At 46.2% G+C, this 23,235-nt stretch overlaps 2 protein-coding genes across 2 annotated transcripts in view; one reads left to right on the top strand and one right to left on the bottom strand.

Moving 5' to 3' along the window:
- PPP1R9B (protein phosphatase 1 regulatory subunit 9B) overlaps positions 1-5,488 on the top strand; it is a 52,476-nt gene extending 46,988 nt beyond the window's left edge. The window contains exons 15-20 of the mRNA XM_069064457.1: positions 233-320; positions 529-603; positions 724-883; positions 3,658-3,780; positions 4,033-4,188; positions 5,044-5,488. Coding sequence (XP_068920558.1) covers positions 233-320; positions 529-603; positions 724-883; positions 3,658-3,780; positions 4,033-4,188; positions 5,044-5,199 — 758 coding nt within the window. The 3' untranslated portion in view covers positions 5,200-5,488. The remainder of the gene's footprint in view (positions 1-232; positions 321-528; positions 604-723; positions 884-3,657; positions 3,781-4,032; positions 4,189-5,043) is intronic.
- Positions 5,489-7,832: 2,344 nt separating this feature from the next.
- Positions 7,833-23,235, bottom strand: part of PDK2 (pyruvate dehydrogenase kinase 2) — an 18,536-nt gene continuing 3,133 nt past the window's right edge. The window contains exons 2-10 of the mRNA XM_069064456.1: positions 13,896-13,995; positions 12,980-13,164; positions 12,416-12,505; positions 11,967-12,044; positions 11,725-11,801; positions 11,499-11,597; positions 10,922-11,029; positions 10,347-10,460; positions 7,833-9,513 (exon numbers count right to left, since the gene is read on the bottom strand). Of these exons, the coding sequence (XP_068920557.1) occupies positions 9,373-9,513; positions 10,347-10,460; positions 10,922-11,029; positions 11,499-11,597; positions 11,725-11,801; positions 11,967-12,044; positions 12,416-12,505; positions 12,980-13,164; positions 13,896-13,995 (992 nt within the window). The 3' untranslated portion in view covers positions 7,833-9,372. The remainder of the gene's footprint in view (positions 9,514-10,346; positions 10,461-10,921; positions 11,030-11,498; positions 11,598-11,724; positions 11,802-11,966; positions 12,045-12,415; positions 12,506-12,979; positions 13,165-13,895; positions 13,996-23,235) is intronic.

The raw sequence follows: 23,235 nt of genomic DNA, 5'->3' as shown, positions 1-23,235 counted from the left end.
TCTCTGGGTCTCAGTTTCTTAATTTGTAAAACAAACTTGATGGTTTCTAAGATCCTTTCCTATGCTAAAGTAGAAAATGAAAATATATAAAATTCAGATGAGACATGGTTATGCCTCCAGTAAATATGGTAGGAAGAGAGGGTAGGATAGGCATTAAACTTTGGAGGTGTGTAAATTTTGTGTGAAAGGTTATTCCCACTCCCTTGGATTCTTTTTTCTCTAATCTCCAAAGATGACAGCCGAGATGCCAGCCCCTCTGAACCTGCCAGTCCCACTACTGGCCTGGACAAGAAGACTCGTCGAAAATTTTTGGATCTGGGGTAAGGGAGTTTCCCAGGGATCTGAGAGTAGATTAATAGGCTATCCTTCTCAGTCTTGGGGGGACAGATTATGAAGAGAATGAAGGGACTCAAACTTCAGAGGGTTCAATGCCAACATGTGTGGGTTTCTCATTCCCACCCCCAAGGCACCCAGATAACACGCTGGCCAGAAACACAGCAGCTACATTTTTCTTGGCTCTTCTCACAGGGTTACCCTGCGCAGGGCATCAACAGGCAAGACCAGGAAGGAGAAAGGAAGTAATCGACTGTCCATGGGCAGCAGGTAACCCAATACCCACTCACTGGCCTACCAGCGCCCTCCTTGGTGCCACAAAATCCACATCTTTTATGTCAAACTAGAACTCTATGCTGGTGCACTGTGATTGGCATTGTTTCTCTACAGGGAGTCAGTGGAAGGCTCTGGCCGAACAGGTGGCTCCCCATTCTTGCCCTTCTCCTGGTTCACAGACAGCAGCAAAGGTTCTCCTTCTTCTGGGAGCACTACTTCCCCAGCCTGCTCCCCCAAGCATGAAGGCTTCAGTCCCAAGAAGTCAGCTTCTCAGGTTAGCATGGCTGTCCTTGGCACTCCTAATGCTCTTTAGGACTTTTCTTTGTGCCTAAAGATCCCCCCTAGTCCCCCCCCCTTCAAAGTTTCTATATTCTCCACTTGGTTGTCTCTTTTTTGTAATCCATTACCCCAAAGCTCTAAGTTTCCACAGACTGGGTCCAATGTTATGGCTGTCCCTTCCAAATCATAATTTTTAGGCTCATGTTGCCTCCAACCAGAGTTGCCTCTAGGAAATCTCAAAATAGAGTTCACCTATGGTTCATGTTGAACTCTCCACAATTCTTATTCAAGTACTCAAGGTAACAATGCATATTTCTGTTATAGGACAGCTTTTATTTCACTCCACAAAAAGTACAGCAAAAAAACAACAACAAACAAACCAACCTACCAAGGCATAAAACACATAAAAGACTCAGAGTAATCCATAAACAATCATCAATACAATTCTCATTCATAGAGAATTCCACCATCTCCACAACTCAGTATAGTCTCCTAGACTTATAACATCCCCCATTCAGGAAATCTCCTATTTCTGTGGGTCCTACTTTCATTTCAAAGACCCATCTGGAATTATGGTACTCCTTGAGGGCTTTGGTTCCCCAAAAGGACATATACTTAGCATTATAAGGAAGGTAACATCCCTAACATTCTGGGGAGTCTTTCTTTTCTCCAAGATACTCATACAGGCATCTAATTCTATGGCTGAGGGCTTAGATTTCTCATTTCTCTCCAATTCAAAGAAAAAGTATTTGGAGTTGCATTTCAAGAGACAACTTTATCTTTGGATCTGCACTATACAAACAACCAAGTTAATAGCAGAGGGCAAACACTATGTCTTTTCCTCTCCCATATCACAACTTAGTCCCATGCTGCTACTCCCAACTACAGAGTAGTTAGATCCTCTGCTAGGTCCCCTTCTCTCTGGTTGGATCCCTGAACTCAACTTTGGGTTTGTGGGTGAAGTAATCCCAAGTTATGGTGCTGAATTCCAGGATTTTCTTCTCTTTCCAATGTACTATCACAGCCCAGGAGCTCTCCCTTCCCTTGGTAGAAGGCTGGTTTCCCCCCTCCCTCCAAATCTCCCCTTCTCTATCTAGGAGGTTGGGTATCAGCAACTTTCTTTACAGATCACATAATTATCCTCCACTGCTGCCATCTTGGGCTGAGACTGTTACACCTCCACCTCTGCAAGGTTGGGGCCGGGATTCTGTTTCCAGGAGCTCTTCTCTTGGTCTCATGGGCAAGAACATAATGTAATTTCTATGTGCCTCTGTCCCCTCTGGACATTGGTGGTTTGGGAAGTATGATAAAATGGAAAGAGCACTAATTCTGGAGACAGAGTACTTGGATCCCCACTCCCACTCCCCAAGCAGAAGTCTGATCTTAGCTCTGCTGACCTTTCCAGAAAAAGAGACAAAGAGAGCTGAGTTTTAAAGAAAGGTCCTCTTTTATATTTAATTTTTTTTTTTGCTTTTTGGAGGGGGGAGGGAAGGGTAATTGGGGTTAAGTGACTTGCCCAAGGTCATACAGCTAGAAAGTGTTAAGTGTCTGAGGTCAAATTTGAACCCAGGTCCTCCTGAGTCCAGGGCTGGTGCTCTATTCACTGCACCACCTAGCTGTCTCATTATTAAAAAATTTTTTTTAAAGATTCTCTTTTTTTAGGTCAGTACAAAACCATTAAGGGCAGCTAATGGATAGAGGGCCTTGCCTGGAGTCAGGAAGAACTGACTTCAAAGACCTGACTTCAAATCCAGCCTCAGACACTTACTAGCTGTGTGACCCTGTCAATTAACCCTGCTTGCTTCAATTTCCTCATCTGTTAAATGAGCTGGAGAAGGAAATGGCAAACCACTCCAGTATCTTTGCCAAGAAAACATTAAATGGGGCCACGAAGAGTCAGACATGACTGAAATGACTGAACAACCACAAAACCAATGAACAGTTCCTTTTATGAGAATCTAAGCCAACCAATTGGTCATCAATGTATCCACACTGAATGGAGAATGGCTCAAATGAGTATAGCAGCCCTCTTTTTAGGGATATGCAATGAAAATTCTAAAGGCTCACCATCCTCTAAGTTCATCAGGGATCTCTAAAGATCCACCCCTGTATGTGATGGTCCAATTTTACTCCCACCTTTTGCAAGAAGCCTTGCCACATCCTCACTATCCCAAGTCCACACTATTCTCTTCTCTGCTATCCTAAAGCATCCCCAAGCCCATCTAACATCTTTCTGCATGAATTGAGACAACGCACATGAGATACTTCATAAACCTCAAAAGAGAAGGTCCAAACCTGAGGTTTATTTATATAGGGAACTCTTGCTACCAGCTTTGTCTGTTGTCTCAAGGGAGCTCTTTAGAGCACTGAGAGGTTAAGTAATTTGCCCAGGGTCATGAGTTGAGACTTGCACCTACGTCTTTTTGTCCACTGTAGCATGTTGCCTCTGACCTTAAAGGCTCTACAAATGTCAGTTGCTATCGCCAGTAGCAACAGCATTACTAGTATTATATATTCCCAAAACAGACCATAAGTTCCTGGAGAATGGAGACCAAGTCTTATATTTCCATCTCCTTTCTTTCTTGTACTTATTTCCATTCCTGTCTCCCTCCCCCTTCCCAACCCTGACACACCTCAAAAAAAAAATTTCTTCAGCCCATGATTTTCAGGGCCAGAAAGAGTAAAATCCTCTGAAGGGCATTTGGGAGTTATGCAGGGACCACCTGCAGACACCAGTGTAAGTTCTCTCCCTAAACATTTCCCCCTCAGGAATCCACACTGAGTGATGATGACTCCACACCTCCCAGCAGCAGCCCTAAGATACTGAGCAGGTCCCGAGCAGACCCCAAGTGCTCCTACCCTTATCACACACTATCCCAGTCCTCTGATGAGGTGAGTTCTAGTCATGGGCCCAGGACATAGCAGAGGGAGAGGGTGTGAAGGCCCCAGTTCTAGATTGGACCTGTCCGTGGAGCTGAACATGGATTCTCAAACCTGGGGGGTATTATGGTCTAACTTGTTACCTGAAGATTATTACCCCATTCCCACCCCCAAGAGTCTCTGGTACAAAATTAGAATGGGTGAAAAGGCCATGATAGAATCATCGCCCTTCCCTCATTGTTTTTCTCCTTCCCCACCACCCAGTTCCTGGATGAGCCACTTCCAACTGCCAACCACTGGACTAGTCAACAAGTAGGCCAGTGGCTAGAGAGTCTCAACTTGGATCAGTACACTGCCGAGTTTGCAGCTAGACAAGTGGATGGACAGCAGCTGTTGCAACTGGATGGGGGGAAATTGAAGGTTTGAGAGAAGAGGTATCCCTGTGTGGGTGGGCCTGGAGCATCAAGACCTGTGGCCCCAGCTTAGTTCCTGGATTGACAGATCTCCAGTATAGTTGACTTTAGACTCTGTTCTCTTCTTATTTCACTTGTACTCTTCCCTATGGGGAAAAGGAAGGGTTTCAAGGCCCACTTTGGGACTGAGAAGTCTCTGAAGGCTGGGGACTAGTTGGGATAAGGGGAGTCTTCCCACTCAACTCTCCAGTTGGTCCTGAGCAAGGTAGGCTATATCCTAGGTAGAGGTCTGAGCCTTTGCCTCCAGATAAGGTCCTTCCTCTGGATCAGTTATCCACAAAGCCCTGGATAGCTCTGGCCTGACTTTATATTCCCAGGTTGGAGGCTGTAGAAAGTGGTGAGGGAGACAATGACATATTTACCTATGATCTCTGCCCAAGGAGCTTTTTTTTTAACTTGTGATTTAAAATTCCTGCCCAACTTCATGGGAGGGATGAACTCTAGATGCTTCTACTCACCAAGATGGGAATGATGGAAAAGACTTTGTTGTTTGATAGAATTTGTGGGTAGAGTGGGGGGAAAGATATTCTATACAAGTCATTTCCTATCCTCTCTTTGAATTTCTATAGCTAGAGTGGTGATATCTCACTAACATCCCAGTGGGCAGAAAGGGAATTGAGTTACATCAAGCTGGGCACAGGTTATACTTCAGAGAAGATATAGTGAAGGCCTAAGATTGAGGAAAGTTAAAGGTTCCTCCTTATTCCCCCTTAAAAGAGTATCACTGGGCCAAATCCCCAGGTAAGGGGATGGCTAACATCTTTGCTGCCCCTCAAATGCATACTTTCCCTAAATTTTCTAGAGCCTGGGGCTCAGCAACTCCCACGACCGGGCGCTGGTGAAAAGGAAGCTAAAGGAGTTGGTGGCAGCAGCTGAGAAGGAGAGAAAGGCTCAGGAGAAGGCTGAACGGCAGCGGGAGAAACAGAAGCGCAAAGAGGCTGAGGCTCGAAAAAGCTAGAGGCTCCCAGGCTAGGAGCACAGACCATGCATGACTCCCTACCTGCTGGTGCAGGGGACCCCTCACACTCTACTACCCCCAGCCCGGGGGGAGGGAGGAGGAACCACAGGACCTCTGGAAGAAAGGGGGAATGAAGGCGTGAAAGCTTGGATCAGCCCCAAAGTCCCACCCCATAGACATTCCCATCCACACCCCTCTCAGTACCCCTGTCCAAACCCCAAGAAGGGACCCCACTGACTAAAAGAAGGCTCCCTGGGGAAGAAGCAGAAGAATAAATCCTATTTCAAAGACATGTTTGGTACTGAGTTGAAGATCTCCAAAGTCCCCAGACTGAGCAGTTATGAATAACCCAGTAAGGTCTGTGGGTTAAATTAGTGCCCCATATTACAAGCATATTGTTGTTGGGGTAGTAGCAGGATCAGTTTATTACTCCTGTTTCTGGCTTATGGTTACTCTTGTGGGGAGGGAGGGAACTTGAAGGAAAACCTACTAGAATTGGCCTTTGAATGACTTCTGCATCCACGAAGACGTCTGTACTCCTCCAGAAAGGCAAGACATAGACAGCAGTAAAAAACATCAAGGGTAGACACCAAGCCAGAATAATAGAAAATTTGAGGAATAGAGAGACTTTAAAATACTTAAGGAGTTCGAGAGGGGAAGAGTGTATTCTCTGTCATTTTCTGACACCAGAGCTAAGAAGGTGACTACATTTTTGTCAGCCCTCTCTTTGGTGCCCCTGATATTTGGCTCCCAGCTGAGCTCTGGTCTGACTTAAGACTCAAAACCAACCCCTTGGTTTTTATTTCCTCTTTCTCCTAGGGATGGTGATGGTGGGGAGAACACCCCGAACACACTCTGATACAGGGTAGCATCCCAATACTCTGTTAGCTAAGGTAGAGCTGTAAGTAAGGAGGGGCTGACCAAAAGTCAAGGAACTTGTGTTCCTTCAACAAACTTCTGTTTGAGCTTAGCATCTAGTTAACAAAAGTAACACTGCATCAGGAAGTTATCAGATGTGAGCTTTTTCAATCCCACTCCCCCCACTCCAGGCGAGTTCCTGACCAGTCCAATCCCAAATTGCTCCTTTTGGTGTCCAAAGGTCTTTGTCTCCCTTGTCCCCATGAAAGTGTCTTGGGGGTCTTTCCACCCACCCAGCCTTATGTCCAGGGTCCAAAGCTTTCTGCGTGGCATTCCCCATCAACTGTCTTTAAAAGTTAGTTTGAGGGCTCACTTCTTGCTAGCAAAGTCGCTATAGAGGGCCCAGCCCCACTTTAGATGTGTGTGTAAATGTGTGGGGAGGAGTGCTGTTGGATAGACCTCATATTCTCTAGGGTTTCCTTTCTGAGGGAAGGGTTTTATCATAGGACTTTAGAACTGGAAGTGATGGATACAGCTGGGAAGCAGCCAGCAGAGGGCACCAAAGTGCCCTCAGGGACGGGCAGGGCCCAGTCCATCAGGGTTGGGGGGGGGGGGGGGGGGGATGGGGGGCAGGGTTAGTAGTTCTTGTGGCCATGTGCCAAGAACCAGCTTCTGCCCTTGTTAGGAAATGTCACAGTGGAATGACACAGGCTAAGCTGTGGACAAATCCCTCCCCACCCCTGTGCCCAAATGCCCAAAGCCTTCATCCAAGGCCCAGGGACATTGTTATCTTTCCTTTAGGAACCAGTAGCAGGTGTGAGAAAGAAATGTCTAAGAGAGAAATGGGAGACTAACCTATCAGGACAGATCTGGAATCACAGACTCTTCTTTTGTACCCAGAAACCTTCAGCCAAACAGCTGATGGCTGTGTCCCCCAGCTGGGCTCCTCCTACTCCACCTGGTTCTGGGGGACTGGTCTCTAAAGTGGGGTACTCTCCACATATTGCTGTGTACCCTTGACAGAGAAGGACCTCAGTTTCTGCTCTGCTGTTACCTTCCTCTCTTACTTAAAAGAGTAGTAAGAGGAAAAGACAGCGGAATCTAGATTTGAATTCTTCCCCTACTGCATAACCTTGGGCAAATCACTTGAACACTGAACATTAACTTGTTAAAATTGCTGGTGGGGAGGGGAGCGAGTACTGGATGATTTCTAATATTTTTGCCTTCTCCTAAATATTCCTATTGGGGTGGTAAGGAACACAAAAAACTAGACAACGTCTGGGAAAGCCTCACTTCAAGTCCAGGTGATTCTGCTCATGAGATAGAATAGTATTGTGGAAAGATGTTAGATTTGGTCAGAGGGTCTGGGTTCAAATATGAGCTCTATTACTTAGTGTGTGACCTGGGGAAGACTTTCCCCTTCTACAGGCCTGTTTCCTCATTTATTAAATGAGGGCTTTGGATTAGATATTCCTTAAAAGTCCTCCCAACGTGGACAATTCTCCTAGGTAATGAAGGCTGGTGTGCACACTGTCTGCCAAAGGCTATTTTGTGTAAGTGATGTGTATTGACCTAGATACTGGACCTGTTAGACTACCTTAGACTATCCCATGTGTCTTTCAGGGGGTTGAGGGTATGGTATATTCTGCATATGAAAGGGTTTGCGTCTGTTATAGGATTTTGTGAGATGTGGGTGAGTGGGCTTAGTCTAGGGGCACTGTCCCCATCCTTCTCCACTGCCTCCCACCACCACTAGTAAGCAACCAAACTGGGAGTTTCATTCAATCTCCTTTTTTTTACCAGGCATATCCAGGAAGAACACACAATTTTAACCTCTCGTATGCTGGACAGCTGAGAGGGAGGGGGTAAGGCTACCCCAGGGATACAAAACTAGATATGTACATACATTTAGGGGGGAGCAAGCCACATCAAGCACAGGGGCAGTTTTGGGGGAAAAAGGCAGATATGACAGAAGGGGAGTCCAAGAGACAGCAGCTGCTCAGGCAGGATGGGGTACATGTGACAGAGAGCCTGGACCAAGGAGGGAAAGGAAAACACTGCTTAGACAGGAAGGCTGGTACTTGGGGCTTTCCTTAGCCTTCCCACTAGACCAGTGTTTGCCCCAATATGCCTAGGAGGAGGGATTCCCCCACCCACTCATATTTCCTTCTTCATCAACCCCAGTTGGAAGCCTGACAGGCCCATAAGCATAGTGGACGCAATAGTGGCCAGAGCCTCTCTGCTCCATTCCTAGTTGCTGGTGTCCTCTCTTCTTTGGCCCTAGCCTTCACCAGTCCTTTTCTAACATTGAGAAGAGCCCAACCTCTGAGGAGTGTGTGTGTGGGGGAGGGGAGGGGAAAGGGGTAATGGCTCAAAGGAGAAGGAAAAGGCAAGTTGAAGGGTCCAGATGGAAGACATAAAGAAAGTGGATGAGTGGCAAGGCACCCAGAATACTGCCCCACTCCTCAGGTTAAGAAGTGAAAGAGTTTTGTCTTGGGTGGGGTTACTACCTGTGAATTGCCATTGGAACACACTCCCAGGGGGAGATGTGCTAGAGACCCCAAAGGAGTCACCAAGGATATTATTCCAGGGATCTCCTTCCAGGGACTTTATGAAAACAGACCTGGAGGCCACTGTGGTGAGGCCTTCACTGCCACTGGGTCATCAAGGAGAATCCATACCTCTTACTTGGGGTGAGAGAGGGAAAAGAGGAAGTTTACCAGGGACACCATCCCAGGGGTCTCTATGGTGACAGAGATTGGCACCTAGAGGCCACTGAAGTGAAGAAATCATCCCAGTTGCCAAGGAAACAGATACGTCATCAAGGAGACCCTCTTCCCTTGGGGTAGTGGAGGTGGGAGAAAAAGTCACCAGGTAGACCACCCTAGGGGTCTACCCAGGAGTCTCTATGGAGACAAAGATTGGCACCGGGGGCCACGGTAGTGAAGGTATCACTACAGTTGCCATAGAAACAGTCAGGTTATCAGGGGGAACTCTTCCCTTTCCCTCCCCCCAACCTGAGATGGTTGAGGGGAAGGTCCAAAAGGAAGTCTCCCCAGGGGTCTTTATAGCAACAGAAATTGGCACCTGGGGGCCAGTGTAGTAAAGGGCATCACCAGAATTTCCATGGAAACAGAGACAGGTCATCAGGGAGATATCCCCTCAATCCTTTAGGGTGGTGAATATAGAGGGAAAGTCACCAGGGTGACCGATCCCCAAAAAGATCCATCTGTCCTCATGGTCATCGCTGCAAAGCCAGGAGGGGACTTGCCAGCAATGGAAACCCTCCCAAGGCCTTCTCCACTGGCAGCCTGTCTAGCTGACTCGGTAAGTGGATGTGTTCTTGGGCTCTGTGCTGGGCACACACCAGTCGCCTGCCTCCTGGATGGTCTGATAGTGACGCCATGCTGACTTGTTGTAGACAGGCAGGCGTTCCACAGAATCTGTTGACAGGGCCTGTTGGGGAAGGGCAAGTGTCAGTACTATCTCCTGCCCATGCCCATCATACTCTAAGCATGCCCACAAATAGTGTTATAGAGGGGCCCAGGTCATAGAAAGTCAGCCCCCAGTGGCTCTCCTCCCAAGAACAGCCACAAGTACTATAGAATCACGAATAATTATTACTGGAAACTAGGGCTATTCTGGACTGTCAGCTTATCTCCCACGCAGGCAGTGTTTTTGTCCAAAACAGAGAATTCAGAGGAGCTGATCTTGGTTCCAGGGGTGGCAGGAGGAATGGCAGAAAGGCCATATCAAGTGTCCCTGGCCTCCTTCCTCCACACTCTCTGGTAATCTCTGGTCCTTTGCCAAGCAGCACTGACTCAGGCCTTCCCTGAATGGGTGGAGTACCCTGGTCTCAATATACCAGCCTTGAAAATCCCCTCAGAGCTCCCCAGAGCTGGACCATAGGGCGAAGGCCATGGCAATGAGTCCTTGCTTGGCTCACTGTTCAGCAGGTACAAAGGATGCTGGGTAGCTAACATGTAATAGGTCAGCTCCTGTCAAATCCTTCCATGATATTAACCTTAAGCCTCTGAGACCCAGAAGTAGATGAGATGACCTTCTGAGGGCCCTGCTCTGGTATCCTGGGGGCAGGAAACAGCCACCCTCCTCCTTCCTTCCCACCGTCACAAGACAGTGACCTAGTCTCAGGCCCCAGTGGTAAGATGCTAAGGGGTAAGGTGAGGAGGTCATCCAGAGATAGAAAAAGCAGCAGGTTTCTCCTTTTTCCATTTCAACACCAGTCAGCTCTGTCACAGGGGAGCAGGAGGAAGGGAAAAATTGTTTACCTTTAGATAGATGACAGCATCAGTCCCGAAGCCCTCCATGGAGAAGAGCTGCAGGTCACCCTGGAAGTACTTGGCATAAAGGCGGGATATGGGGAGTCCATAGCCAAAGCCAGCCTGCAGGGAATGAGGGGGCTTGGTTACTCCATGGAAGGGAGATCTGGGGACCATGGGAGAGATTGTAGAGGGAGGAATGCTATGAGGGCAATGGATAGAGGAGAGAGAAAGCTAGGGAAGGGGAAGGGCAGTCACCCAGAGGGAGAGATGGATGAGTAAGTTTGGCTGAGGAAGAGACTTGAATCATGGCAGAGGAAGAGGAAAACAAAGAGAGTGGGAGAACAGGGATGTGTAAAAACGTTGATGCCAAGAGCTGAAGATAGAGAATGACAGAGAAAATGAATGACAGAGACAGAGGGCAAGTCAAAACAAGCTATGAAGGGGCAAAGTTAGAAAGATCAAGAGGTAGGGGGGACACACAAAGAGAAAAAGGCTCATGCATGAGCCTGGGAGCTGGTGAAAGGGGGAGCCATTGGGGTGGTAGGAAGGAGGGTGCACTGGGCACAGAGGGTCCATCTCACCAAAGGGGTCCCCCCTGAGCCTGGCTGAGGGGTAGGAGCTGTTGAGTACATGTAGCTGAAGAGCCTCTCAATCTTTCGCAAAGGAACGCCGCCACCCCGGTCACTCATCTAGGTGGGACAAGACATGTTAGCTGCTCTCCTCTCACTAGAGTGAGAGCACCTTAACCCCATCCACCGCAACTCCCAACCTCTCCAAATATTCTTGTTCCCTGATCCCTCTTTCTCCTTCAATTCTTCCTCCCCCTATTATCTGCCCCAAGACTAAGACCAGGGGGTGGAGGAAGAGTCTTAGGGGCATTGGAAATTGCCTCAAACCATGGGAGTTCATAAGAGGGAGCTCTAATCTGGCCTCAGACACTTAACACTTACTAGCCGAGTGACCTTGGGCAAGTCACTTAACCCCAATTGCCCTGTGTTCCCCCCTCCAAAAAAAATAAAGAGGGAGCTCTAGACTCAAGGTATCCCTTATACCCAATACTTAGCATTCAGAGAACTTCCCATCTTTACTCCATCCCTAACCCCACCTCACCCCTCACAACTCCAAGTTTTCTAGTCCCTAAAGTCAAAAGTCACATACTTTGATTGACAGATCTTCCTCACCCAAGGCCACCATCACTTTGATGGGTGGGAGTGTGAGGCTGGACTCATGGCTCTCCACAGTCGCTCGCATGGCATTCTAGGAAGAGAGGGGAAATGTTAGGGGGCCCAATTAGGCTCTTCTCTTCCTCAGACCCCTTCTCCCCTAGCAGACCCACTCTCTCTCTCCCATGCTACCCCCTCTTCCCCTCGAAGAGCTTCCTCACCTTGAAGAGCTCAAAGAGCATGTGGTAGAGATGGGAGGGGACGTAGACCATATGGATGGGCTGTTTGGAGTTGGAGGCTAGAGTGAGGCAGAGTTCAAAAGTCAAGGAGTTGCCATGAGGTCACCACACTCAGTGCCCCCAGTCTCTTATCCCCTTCCCATTCACCATCACTTCTTTCTAAATCTGTTCTGCCCTTCCACTCCCAAGAGAACTTCCCGAAGCCTGTCCCACCCCAAGCTCACCATTGATCTCTTGAATCTCCAAGTTGGGAGAGGCCATATAATATTTGTCACATAGGAGTTTGGCCATATCATAGGCATCTGGAGGAAAGAGAGGAAAGTTCCAAAACACACACACACACACACACACACACACACACACGGAAATAGTCTTAGGAAAGCACCTGACACAGTTTCTGACTACCTGGAGAGCTCAAGTGAAAGCCGTTCTTTGCCAACTGGGTGGTGCCAACAGTTGCCACCCTTGACTAAAATTTCCCTTCAAGTCTGTCACTTAGGAGACGTGAAGTTTCCTACACTCCCTCCTCCCCTGAGGGGGGGTAGTGGGGGACAGTATCTTTCTGGCTGCAGGAGAAGTTATGAGGTTGCTCCTGCTGGTCCCCTCAGGGCCTGGAAGAGGGTGAGGAGTCAGAGACCTCCCCATAAAGCACACCAACCTCCCCCATACATACCTTTTACCACCTCAGAGACATCACAGTTGGGATCAATGCTGCCAATATGTTTGGGGTGGGCAGGGTTCGTGCTGCCATCAAAAATCAATGCTGGGTAGGAAGGGGATGTCTGTTATCCTGTTTGGTTCCTGTCAGCTTCTCTCACTTTTCTGATCATTCTGGATTCTCTGTGCCCCCTCCTCTGGATCCTCTGCCTCCTCCAGCTTCTCTCACCTGACACCCCTCCCCCCCCCCCCCCCCTCCCCCCCCCCTCCCCCCTCTCTCCCCCCTCCTCTGGATCCTCTGCCTCCCCCAGCTTCTCTCACCTGACAACCCTCCCCCCCCAACTCCTCTCATCCTTCTGCTCCCCCCTCCTTTGGATCCTCTGCCTCCTCCAGCTCCTCTCATCTGACACCCCTCCCCCTAGCTCCTCTCATCCCTCTTCTCTCCCCCCTCCTCTGGATCCTCTACCTCCCCCAGATTCTCTCACCTGACACCCCTCCCCCCAGCTCCTCTCATCCCTCTGACTGGGCAGTTTTCTTCTGCCTCTCAGCCCCCCTTCCCCTTGTTCTCCATGCTTCTCACTATGCTGGTTGATGAGCATTCGGATGGAGATGCGGCTGAGATAGAATCTGTCTAGGAAGTACTGGATGTTCTGGTTGGAGACGGGGTCATCACCGTAGGCCTCCTTGTACTCTAGAACACCCTGGGCCATGGTGGGTACCACATCATTGTGCCGGTTACGGATTGTGACTAAGGCATCTGTGAACCTGGGGAAGGTGGCAGAAATTGCTTTTCTCCTCCCCAAACCTACTACCCATCTCCTGCCCCCCAAGTTCTCCTCACTAAAGCCTCCTGCCTCTTCTTCCACCCTGACATTAAAAGACACGCACTGCTGACTGCTCTGCCACTGCACCTAAGGACCATGGAATCTTCCCATCAGACTTAAGCTGAAACTGCATTAGTACATGAGCCCCTTGAGAATGGGGGCTGCCTTCCTTTTATATTAGCAACCCAGCACTTTGCCCAGAAAATGCTTTTCCATTCAATCCAGTCACCTTACCCTTTTTCAGAGCTTCAGGCCTTGAGGCCTGGGCTGCCCTCCCCACACCTAAATCCAAGGACTTTCCCCTCCAACTCCCAGCACCAAAGAGCTCAGTTCCCTCCATCCCTTCAGCCCCTAGCATGGAGGGCCACAGCTCTGTCTAGCTGGAGAGCTGGCCTTTGTTTCTGTCTGTATCTAATCTCTCCTTGTTAGACAAGAAATTTGAGAATAGAGACTGTGATAACCTCAAACAGGGATAGGGAATCTGTGGTCTCAAGGCCACATGTGGCCTAGCACATTGGAAGCTATTACAAAGCAGCACCTATCTCCTCTCTTTCTCCTGGATCAGGCCCAGTCTTCAGCACAGGGCTCTGGCCCTGGAGGGCACTTGGCCCAGGGGCACAGTTAATGAGTGACCCAACTGTGTTCATCCATTGAGAGATCTCAATCACTTACTGTCCCAGAGTCCGATGATCCTCAGGGTCTTTGTCCAGGAACTCCATGATGTCCAGAAGACTTTGGACATACCTTTGGGAAGAGTTGGGGGAGGGGGAAAAGAAAGGAAGAAAGAATTAGAATGTGTTTGAATCAGCTTCTCTCTGGCCAGATCACTCTTCCTACCTACTCCAAAACTTAACCCTTGGAGGAAACCTGCCCAGATTAATTAATCTGACCAACTCATTACCCTGTGTTCTCTTGTGCTCAGGGATCCCAACTCTATTGTATCATCATTTTGAATCTGCTGTGTAGTTTTTATCAAATTGTCAGTTTTGTGTATATATGTAGGAGTGGGGGTGGGAAAGGGGTATGTGAGTGCTTGTGCATGCATCCTGAATCCTTCTGACTCTACAGTAAGCTGTCCAAAGGTCATGGATCAAAGATTTAGAGCTGGAAGGGAACTAAGAAGTTATCGAGTTCACCTTTTTATAGATGAGGAAACCAAGGCACAGGCAGTTAAGTGACTTGTCCAGAGTCACACAGCTGGTATCTGAAGTAAATTTAAACCTAGTTCTATCCGATTCCAGATCCAATACCCTATGTTCTACTCAACACTGTGCAAGTCACTTTCTGTTTCTTTTCTATCTCCCAACAGCCTTTTATCACAGAACCACAGAATGTCAGGTCTAGAAAAAGGCCTTTAGATATCATCTAGTCTTGTTGTCCAGCCATGTCCAACTCTTTGTGACCCCATTTAGGGTTTTCTTGGCAAGGATCCTGGAGTGGTTTGTCACTTCCTTCTCTAGCTCATTGTACAGATGAGGGAAACTAAGGCAAAGAGGGATAAGTGACTTATTCAAGGTCACAAAGCTAGTAAATGTCTGAGACCAGATTTGAAGATGAGTCTTCCTGACCCAGACCCAGTGCTCTATCCATTGTACCACCTAGCTGCCTGTAACTCATCTAGATTCTTAACCTAGGATCCATGAGCTCTTCTAAAAAAAATTTGATAGTTATATTTTTATATAATTGGCTTCCTTTGTAATCCTATGGGTTTTATTTTATGCACTTAAAAACATTCTTCTGAGCTGTGGTCCATAGGTTTTACCAGAACTGTCCAATAGGCCTGCAAAACAAAAAAGATCAAGAACCCCTGATCTAGTCCAACAGAGGAGAAAGGGAAGGTCACTTGTTTGAGGTCACACAGACTTGGTGCCAGAGCCTGGCCTAGAACCCAGATGTCCACACTAAGTCCTGGGGCCTTTGGGCTTTGAACACTGGACAGCTCTAACAGTACATTAACTAACCATCTTCTGGTGGCCTTTCCCTCAGGCCCTAAATGGCTTCATTAGCTCTGGAGAAATGAATCCCAAAATGGATGAAGGGAGTTGGTTGGGATTGAAGCTGGAAGAAGTGATCCCACATGCTCAAGGAATAAGTATCTATTGATACCTACACAAGAAAGTAGGAGGCTGGGGCAAAGAAATGGAAAGAATTGGGAGCCTGGGTCTTTGGCAGAGCTGAGGTCATGTAACGCATCACTCTTCCCAATTTCCCCATTTTCATTAAGGACAATACTTATCAACTCAGACCAGCAATCTCATCAGTGGCCAAGTCTTATCCATTGGACCTCCACTTAGCACATAGCAGGGCATTAATAAATATTTACTGACTGACTTACATTACTTGAATCCCTTCATTCCTTTCTCTGCATTCACATAGCTAGAGACTTCAGGCCCTCATCACTTCTCATCTGGACTATGGAAATGGTCCTTCCCTGTTTCCATTTCTCCTCTTTAATCTTCCCACCACATAACTGCCAGACTAATATTCCTAAAACAGATCTATCTCACTCCTCTACTCAAAATATTCAGGGGCTCCCTATTAAAATACAAAATTCTCAGCCTGACAAGTAAATGCCTTCACAATCTGGTTATCATCTATGTTTCCATTTATATTACAGGCTATTCTCCTTTATGCACTTGATTTCAATCAAACTAGCCTGCCAATACTTTTCCACTATGTTACAATCGTCTCTCCACTCTGGGCCTTTGCCCAGGTGATCCACCACATCTGGAATGCATTTTCTCTCTGCTTCAAAAAATCCCTATTTTCCTTCAAAGTATAGCTCAGTTACTCCTAGTTCTTTCTTCTCATCCCCCTCTCAGTTGTAAGAGCTTCTAAATCTTTTGAAATTACTTTGCATTTATATATCAGTATATAGGTAGCATCCCACAGTTGAATACAAATCCCTAGAGACTATTTCTGCTTGTCACTAAAGAACAGACATTTTTAGAAAGGGGTTGGAAGATGGGGAGAAGGCCATGGCAAGTCAACACATTTATTAAGCACCTACTGTATGTAGAGCTTGAAGTTAAGGACTAGGGGAGATAACAATGCTGAAATAAAATTCTTTCTTCATGGAGCTTAAGGTCTGGTAAAGGTGTTTGACACATAAAGAAACAACTGCAACACAAAATAATACATGAAAAGGGCATAAAAGAGGAGGTGGGTGTTATATGAAGGCCAAGAGGGGAAAGGGTCATTACTAACTGAATGGAACAAGGAAACTTCTTCATTGAAAAGGTGGAATCTGAGCTGAGCTTTAAAGGCTAGACAGGATTTCAATGGGGAGGATGGAAAGGGGAGGGAGGAGGAAGAAGAAAGCATTCCTGGTGGACAAAATACCATGAATAAAGTCTGAGAGTCAGGCAAATACATGGTAGAGATTCCAGGACACTGAGCCATCCACTTTTGCTGAAGCATAGATTACATGGAACTGCTGAAATCTGGAAAGGTAAAATAATATTAGACAGTGGATAGCTTAGATATTGCCAGGGGACTGCTGGGTGGCAAGTAGCCTCCCAGCTAACCAATAAGGCCTCCCAATCTATCCCAAAAGGCTTTAGGGTTACCCTTCTTTATATCCCTATTGAATTTCCTTTAAGGGATTGTGGCTGGATGAGAGAACAGGAAGTCCTAGGTTTAAAGGTGGGGGGCAGGGGAGTAAGAATCCTGGGTCTATCTTTCAAAGGAGATACACTGCCTAAAGGGCTTGGATGAGAAAGCAATCAAAAGGGAAGGGGGTAGTTTTGGGGTCTAAGCCGAGAAGTCTCTTCATGCATGAATGGTTTGGAAGGAAGAAGGTTGGGTGAATTGAGGCTGAATTATACCAAGGGGCAGATGGATACACCCTGCCTGTTTATTCCAAGGGGCTTGTGGGTGGGATCAGAGTCCAAACTGTTGGGAACAGGGGCTGGCAGCTGGGGCTTTCTTTGTCCAGCTCAGAGGAAGACAGCTTGGTCTGCTCGTAACAATTCATCTTGGTTGCCTTACTGTCCCAGGGATGTAGAACATCTGGTCACATGTGCATGAAAATGGGACAAAGTCGATTTTTTTTTGAAAAACTGTTTGGGGTGGCAACTTGGGCTATAAAAGTGATGGGGTCTGCCCTCTCTTTCCCTTTACTGACAGGTCAGGGGACTTGGGAGGAAGGGTGCTCAGGGAGAAGGAAGTACTTAGGGTGGTTTAAGGCTTGGGAATCAGGACAAGTGGGTTCTCATTCCTTTCTTCCCACTCTTTAAGAGGGAAAAAACTAGAAATCTCTGGGGGAAAGGTATTTTTTCCTTTCTTCTCTGCTTGTCAATAGCACTCAAGTGCTATCCTCAGAAGTTTGCCCAACAGCATGGCATCCTGAGTTTTCCATTCTGCTGAGGAGAGCTCTGTGATTTCCTTGTCCTTGCCCATGTGGTTGGGGCAATACATTAAAGCATAGTTTGGAATTTTGTATGGTCTTCAATTTGCTGCCTTTGAGAGTCAACAAAAAAAGAAAATGTCAGAGCTGGGAGAGGCCTAAAAGAGACCATTTAGTCCAAAAGAGAAGGAAAGTGACATTGGCCCAAAGTAAGTCAGTGGCAAAGCCAGGTTTAGAATTCAGATCTCCTGACCTTGAATCCATGTCATAAGAGGATCAAGTCAAAGGATTGGGAATGTTCAGCTTGGAAAAGACTCAAGGCCGATGCATGAGAGCTGTCTTCAGGGCTGTCGTGTGAAAGAGGTATTAGGCCTGTTCTGTTTGGCCCTAGAGGGTAGAACCAGGAACAACGGATAGAAATTGCGGAGACCAATTTAAGCTTGGTGTTTGGAATAATTTTTCCTAATAATTAGGGTTTATCTAAAAGTAGAATGGGCCACCACAAGGGGTGGTGGCCTCCCTTCATCAGAAATCTCTAAGCAGACTCTGGATGACCACTTGTCAGGTATCTTAGAGTTGAGATTTTTCAGGTGAAGAAGGGGTCAGGGGGCTGTTAAAATCCTGTGACCTGGATATTTCTGATTGTTCTGTCATCCCCAGGATCAATGCCTAAATCATCCCAATCCCCTACCTCAACACCTCCTTCCAACACTGAAACCTCTGCCCAGGCCTTAAAAGAAAAATAATTGGTCACAGTTGCCTCCTCCAGAAAGTGACTCAGGATCATGTCTATATGACTGCCACCCCACATCACCGAAGTTTTCAAGTCTACTTTCTCCTATATTAAACTATTATATCACTGTTTCCCAGTCTGTTGCTGTGCCAGGACACTGCAATGCACTCTAAAGACCTCCTTTGTATGTCTCTAAAGGCTGGGTTCCATGGGGACAAATTCTGACCAGGAGAATGAGGGGGTCTGATGAGTACCGTGAGGAGAGGGATGTCTCTGTGTTACTCTGAGTAGGTAAAATTAGCTAGGAATGTGGCTGAATACAAGAAGATGGTTGAATGGACTGACTGGAGTTGGGAAAGGATGCTTCCCTGAGGTGTGACCAAAAACCATATGGAATTAGTACTCAAAGCTGTGCAAGGGAACAAGTCATGTATCCTTCATTAACTGTAGACTCCCTAAGGGACTGTGTTTCTTTTATCAGACAGGGGAAAGAGGGAGGGGGTGCTCCTGAGGATGATGTTGAGTTTAGAGTTGGGACTTAGGCTGGAATCCCAGCTCTCCCACTTAATACCACAGACTGTTCACTTAGCCTTTCTGGGTCTATTTCTTCATCAGTAATATGAAGAAGTTGAATAAGAAGCTCCACAGTCTCTTCTAGCTCTCAATTTAGTATCTTCTGATCTAAGAAAGAGATTTTTTTTTCCATCAGACTAGGGGCTACCTGAAGACAGAGACTGTGCTTTCCCAATCAGGCTAGGAGCTCCCCCAAAGCAGCAAGTATCATATCTCTGCTCAGTAATCTACTAAGTTTGAGCCTCTGGAAGAAGGCAGAAAGTGAAAGAAATGATAATAATTTCAATCTCACCCTCCTCCTGATGACTTTAACTAAGGAATCTACTAGGAAATGGGGTGACTCACAGTCTGCTGATTTTATTCCATTAACTTTTTTATTTTTGGAGGGCAATTGGAGTTAAGCGACTTGCCCAAGGTCACATGGCTAGTTTTTGTATTAAGTGTCTGAGGCCGGATTTGAACTCAGGTCCTCCTTACTCCAGGGCTGGTGCTCTATTTACTGCGCCACCTCACCACCCCTGCCCTTTTATTTTCTATAGACAAATTTCTCCTGGTTCTATGAGATTACAGATACTTTATATTCAACCACACTGTATGTAAATTAGCTTCTGTAAAGTTGATTCTATTTTCCTACTGACCAACTGTTATACAGGAAATGGGATCTTATGGTAAAAGGATCCCAATACAAGGAGCATGATGAAAATTTGTAATGAGGAAATGGACATCTTAGTTTGGCAGCTAGGTGACTTGGTGGATAGAGCACTGGGTCTAAAGTTAGTAAGACCTGAGCTCAAATCCAGCCTCAGGCACTTACTGGGCAAGTCATTTAACTCTGTTAGCCTCAGTTTCCTCATCTGTAAAATGAGCTGGAGAAGGAAATGGCAAACCACTCCAGTATCTTTGCCAAGAAAACCCCAAATGCAGTCATGGAGAGTCAGACTACTGAAAACGACTGAACTGCTAAGAGATACAGTTTCCAGGAGGCAGTTTCTCTTTGCAACATTGACTCCAGATTTTGATTTCTGCAATTCCTATTCTGTCACAGCTCCACCCAGCCCCACTTACATAGGAATATTTATATATATTTATCTTTTTCTACAACTATATATATATGTGTGTATACACACATATGAGTGCATATATACACATTTATACATATATGTACATATGCACACAAGGGTACTTTCTTTATCATATTGTTATTCCCAGCACTTAATACAGTGTCTGGCACACAGAAGGCACTTAATAAATTACGTTTATTGTCTGTTTAACTTACAACAAAATATGATATACAAACATGTATACATGTATGTATATGATGTATATTTTAATCCCTCCCATTATATATTTATATTCACACCCACTTTGCCACATATTCATATAGGCCTATGTATATGTAAGTCTATATACACACACATATACTTATAGTGGGAGAAGACACTAGGTTCAAGTCCAGCTTCTGACTTGTGGCAACTATATTACCATAAACAAGTCACTAAACATCTCAACCTCTCCTTCCATTAGTCATCTTACACATACATACACACACACACACACACACACACACACACACACACACACACACACACAGAGCTGGGTCATGTGATTACTGCTAGGCCTGTAGAGGGTGTTGTGTGATGTGGAATATCCCACTCCAGTCTGAAAATTCCTTAAATTTGCGCCCTGATGTAACGCAAATCAAACTGATTATCTGCTTTATCCTGTTATATTTTCTACAACGAGTTTACTTAGGCTCAGAAAATGCATGTAAATTGCTTTGTAAATCTTAAAGCTGTCTCCTTTTCCTCTCTCTCTCTCCCCCCCCCCCCCCATCTTTCTATGTTAGCAGCTATAATTACTAACTCCGCTTGAGAATGGCCCTGAGGACTGGATACCAATGCTATAAATGTGACCTTACATTTCTTCAGCATTTGATGGTTTCCAGGCTTTTTACTCAGTTTTAATGCCTGACTCATCAGATTCATGGGCTGACAGGCACCTTAGAAGGCTGCCTTAGCTATACCTACCTCCACCAGGACCACCCCCCAACTAAATCATGGCAGCCAGAAAAGAACCCTATATTGTTCATAAAAGAGCCTTCAGAGGAGGAGATGCCCCAATCTCTCAATCAGCCCTTCCTGTCACAAAGTCCTTTTAACCTTCTTTTCTAACTTTAATCCTTCTTGTTGCAGCTTTCCTTCTTTCCCTCCTGTGATGTGGGTCTCTTCTTCTATAGACCCCCCTCCAAGGTTCTGGTGGTGCTTATCCTGTCACCCCTCACAGGAGTGTTGGGGGAAAGGGGTGGTTTTGTAAACCCTAAAATGCTGTATAAATGTGAGGTGCTGTTATTACCACTGAATTGAAACCAAGCAAAATCTACCTTGTTGATGAAATGCCTTCTCTGGACTAACTTCAGTCCCTCCAACCAGACTTACACCCATTCTCACACCTACCTTGCATTAGGGGATTAAACATCAATACTTCAAGAGCCAAGATTTACTGATATGGGTATTCTTTCCACTGAATAGATCAGCAAAGGAGAAGGTTTAAGGAGTTGACTTAGCAACCCTCTGATGATGGGCTTCCCACACTTAACTGGGCTGAGTTTTGGAAGACACACAAAGTCTATAGAAAAGCCCACACATAGAACCTTTCCAGTTTATCAAATTTTGTTCTCCACTCATACACCTTTTAGAAGCCACTGATGCATCCTCATTACACCATGAAAAGAAGGTTTGGGGAATAAAATGAGCAAGGAGATAACACTAGCTTGTGTTTCTCAAGCACACTAAAGGTTACCTGGGGCTTCTTCACAATACCCCCTGAAAGAAGGAGGCAGCAAATGAATGCATTATTATCCCTACTTTGTACCCCAGGAAGGAAAAGAGGGATAAAGGATTAAGTGGCTTTTCCAAGGTAAAACAATGAATACCCGAGCCAGAACATTAATCTAATCTAATAAAAAATCCAGGGCTTCTGGACATAAGCATCAGATTGGGACGCTGGTAACATGGGACAAATCAAATTTCCCAGTCACCAATAACACACACACACATAATATTTTTTCAGTACAGGAATCTATATGTAGCTTAAGGGTAGGGAGGAGTTATATTCAGTTCAGCTCTTCTTCACTCTCCAAAGAACATGGTGTCCAGGGAGGAGGTTGGGAGGGTGGGGAGGTCAATGAAAGCAGGTCTTGTCCTGGAGCCAACAAGCCAGCAGGAGATAAAGCATGATTAGTCCCTTGGACAGAAGGAGGAGAAGGAGGATAGGGAGGAACAGATGGTATCATCTCCTGCCTCCTTTCTAACCCTCATTCCTGAGTTATTCATTCCCTACACGTTTCCTGTAGAGGTAAAAACATAGCAAATATTGGGCTTTGAGATCTAGGAAGAGAGCTTTGGAGTCAAGGTTAACCCAGCTGGATTATAGTCAAGTTCTGACATCCTACCGACCAGAGGGAATTTTTTCCTTTTCCCTAGAAGATGAGATGGGAGGTACAGGAAAAGGGGATATTTGGGTGACCAAGACCTCTAGCCCTACTAAGATAAAAGTCAAGCTCCTGGGGCAGCCAGGTAGCACAGCGAATAAGAGCACCAGCCCCAGTGTCAGGATGACCTGGGGATCGAATCCGGGCTCAGACATTTAGCACCACACCCAGAAATAACTGGCCGTGTAACCTTGAGCAAGTTACTTAACCCCAATTGCTTAAAAAAAAAAAGTCAAGCTACTTCTCTACAGGTCAGTCCATCATGCCCCTATCTCTGTGATCCCAGACATTTAGCTATATTTAGCTTCTCAAAGGTCCCTAAACAGACAATTCCCCAACCACACATTCCTAATACTCAGAAAACTCTTCCTGGGGCCTTCCCTAAACCTGGCATATGGCAGTTATGGTTCCTTTCTGAATCCTCTGCCCTCTGCCCAATACCTCCAGGGCATCTCACCCCTTTACTGCCATTCATCCTGCTTAGCCCCCCCTATGTTTCCTGAAGAGAATGTGCAGCATGGGGGGGGGGGGGAGAGAAGGGGGGGTAGGAACCAAATTAACAATATGCATTTCTATTGTCCAGCCTCTCTCTGCTAGTTGAAGTCATTTTTTCCCTAAGTATTTGTTATTTTCCATGATGGGTACAGATTCTGGGAGAAAATATCCACATTCACCATCATTTTTCCATATATAATATTAAATGAGAGGCAATATGGTGGGGTGGATGGAGGGTCAGGCTTGAAGGACCTGGGTTCAACTTTTGCCTTTGACGCATCCTGGCTATGAGAAGCTCTTAGTGTTTAAGGAAACTTTTTTTAAAATTCTATTTTATTTTATTTGTTTTTAGTCTTCAACATTTACTTCTATA

Source organism: Petaurus breviceps, unplaced genomic scaffold (assembly GCF_028583685.1).
Source record: "Petaurus breviceps papuanus isolate PSGF00001 unplaced genomic scaffold, PetGlider_PUasm1.0 90630, whole genome shotgun sequence".
NCBI lineage: Eukaryota > Metazoa > Chordata > Mammalia > Diprotodontia > Petauridae > Petaurus > Petaurus breviceps.
The sequence above is the reverse complement of the archived record's forward strand: the minus strand, read 5'-3'. Positions and strand labels throughout refer to the sequence as shown.